The sequence below is a fragment of the Monosiga brevicollis genome, genomic scaffold (assembly GCF_000002865.3).
Source record: "Monosiga brevicollis MX1 MONBRscaffold_68 genomic scaffold, whole genome shotgun sequence".
NCBI lineage: Eukaryota > Choanoflagellata > Craspedida > Salpingoecidae > Monosiga > Monosiga brevicollis.
Window position 1 is genome coordinate 4,752 of NW_001865101.1, and position 2,461 is coordinate 7,212.

Genomic DNA, 2,461 nt, shown 5'->3' on the forward strand with positions numbered 1-2,461 from the left:
CCTCATGCTATCCTATATTATCTCCTACCACAGCAACCGTTGTAACTCGAACTGCGGCAGCTACGTAAGATTCTTGCCATCAAGCCCTTGCAAACCAACCAAACAAACAAACCAAAAAAAACAAAAACAAAAACAAAACCGACATGTCGTTTCATTAGCGTCCTCTGGCTCTCACCAAACTTAGGGCTGCAGCGGAGGTTGTGACGATGAGTGTGACGATAGCTGTAAATACCTTTTTTTTGGCTGCGATGGCGGGTGGGTATTCGGACCTCTTAAAAGTGGCTAGGGCCTTGATGATCGCATCTAACTTTGAAGCCCCGCGCGCCTGTGGCAGTTGTGACAGTGGCTGCGATGACTCATGCTCCAACAACTGCGCCACCTGCACGGGAGGCTGTGTATGTTTTATGTGTCCAATCCGTCGGCTTTCAAAGCACGTGGAAGAGAAACGACTGCCCTCATCACCGACTGGTCACCATGTAATAGAACTTGGGCAAGACGCGATGCAACTCCTGCAATTGCCGCGCTGGACACTACTTTCAGGGGGGTAACAGTCATAACATTGCCAACAGTGGGTGTCGAGGTAGGCGCTCGTGAGATTACGCATGTCCTTTGCATTTCATCATCACGCCTCAATGCACCAGATCTCTCATCTTCTGAACAGATTGCACAGCTGGAAAATATCAAGATCAGACAAGCCACTTGTCACGCTCTTGCAAAGACTGTGCAGCAGGCACATCCAGTGGTAGCACGTCGCGCACGAGCCCGTGTCCAACCTGCGCCTCGGTGGGTAGTCATGGAACGAAAACATTCCCTTCCAATGCTCGAGAGTGTGATTTTTAGCTTCAAGAACGTGTTGGGAGTTTGATTTTCTACCTACCTGTTAATGTCAACACCTTGCTTACCGGGGTTGACGATTGGTTTTATTCCAGGGTACCTTTCAACCGTCCACGGGCGCCACATCATGCCTGTCATGCTCCGGTAGCGGCACCAAGTGCAACACGGGTCGCTACACCACTGGTTGTGCAGGCACTTCCGCTGGAAGTTGCACGGCATGTGCAACCAACTACTATCAGTCTCAAAACAGTGTATACAAGACGGCCTGCACACGGTGCTCTACTTGCAATGCCGGTCAATTCTACACGTGCAACGCCAACTCAGGACTTGCATGCACGGTTCGTGTTGCTTAGAAAGAGTGAACAATACTAGCACAGGGGACAGCCTTCACCTTTGCGCGCTTACATCATCTGGTCTCTGTAGGCATGTGGAGGCGGCACATATCAGTCTTCCGACGCCCACCGCAGCACCAGCTGTTTGGCTCAAAACACATGCGGAGCAGGCTCTTATTTTTCGGGTAGCATCTTCTCGGCCGGCTCGTGCACCACTTGCAATTACGGTACCTACATTGCCACCTCTGCCCACCGCACTACCTCATGCACGCCGTGGCCCACCTGTCCGGCCGGCACCTTCAAGTCTGGAGCCACCACAAGAAGTGGTGGCTCGTGTGCCGCATGTGGCAGTGGAACTTTTCAAACTACAAACAGTCACATCCTGACGTCTTGCTCTTCTTGCGCCGCCACGGGCAAGGTCTGCGGCACTGGCCAGTATCAATCGGGTTGTGCTGGTCCATCTGCTGGTGCCTGCTCCTCCTGCCCAGCCAACACCTATCAAGCCTCTTCCTCGCACCGCCTGGCCAGCTGCACAAACTGCAGAACGTGTGGCAAAGGCCAGTATCTTGCCAATTGTGCTGGTGCCACTGGCCCGGGCATTTGTCAAGTGTGCAACTCAGGCACCTATCAGAGCCAAACTGCACACCAAGAACGCACCTGCCCATCCTGCGCTTCCTGCAGTCCGGGCTATTATCGTGACGGTTGCGGTGGTGGAAGCGCAGGAACCTGCGTTGCCTGCGCGAGCGGATTCTACCAAAGCCAGCAGGTCGGACTGCATCCGCCTCTTTCCAAGCCCCGCATAGATCAAGAATCCGCCTTCTCACACCTTGAATGCCTCTTTTGTGCGTATGTGCTTTCTCCACTTGTCCTCCTCTGCTTCTGCCCCACCACAATCGCAGACATACGCTACGTCTTGCTACCCATGCCCTGGCTGCCCGAGTGGCTACACCCGCACTGGCTGTGGGGGCTCCGCAGAGGGCACCTGCGTGGGTCTAGTCTGCCCCGCTTTGCCCGCAGTCAGTAGCGCCGTGCTCACGTACAGCAATTCAGAGCGACGCTATCCCGTTATCGCAACGTTTGCGTAAGTGCACCTGCCGGCTCGTTGAGAGGCGTGTTGTCAGTCAGGCTTGCCTCGCGAGTAGCCTCATGTCGTTCCTCCTGTGTTGATCTTGATCCTGTTCCAGCTGTGTTGCGGGATTCGAGCAGACCGGTGGGGATGCAAGTCGCTCGTGCACACCGGCGCTGACCTGGGCAGGAGCAGAAATCATTTGCACCCGTGTCTCTTGTGGGGACCT

General features: G+C 54.6%; 1 protein-coding gene across 1 annotated transcript; it reads left to right on the top strand.

The window, feature by feature from the left end:
- Positions 1-293: 293 nt before the first annotated feature.
- Positions 294-2,251, top strand: MONBRDRAFT_30555 (uncharacterized protein; the record flags this gene model as incomplete). The annotated part of the gene is made up of 6 exons (XM_001751000.1): positions 294-395; positions 484-580; positions 662-783; positions 930-1,172; positions 1,258-1,932; positions 2,066-2,251. The coding sequence occupies 6 exons, from the start codon at positions 294-296 to the stop codon at positions 2,249-2,251; spliced, it is 1,425 nt and encodes a 474-aa protein (XP_001751052.1).
- Positions 2,252-2,461: the final 210 nt, after the last annotated feature.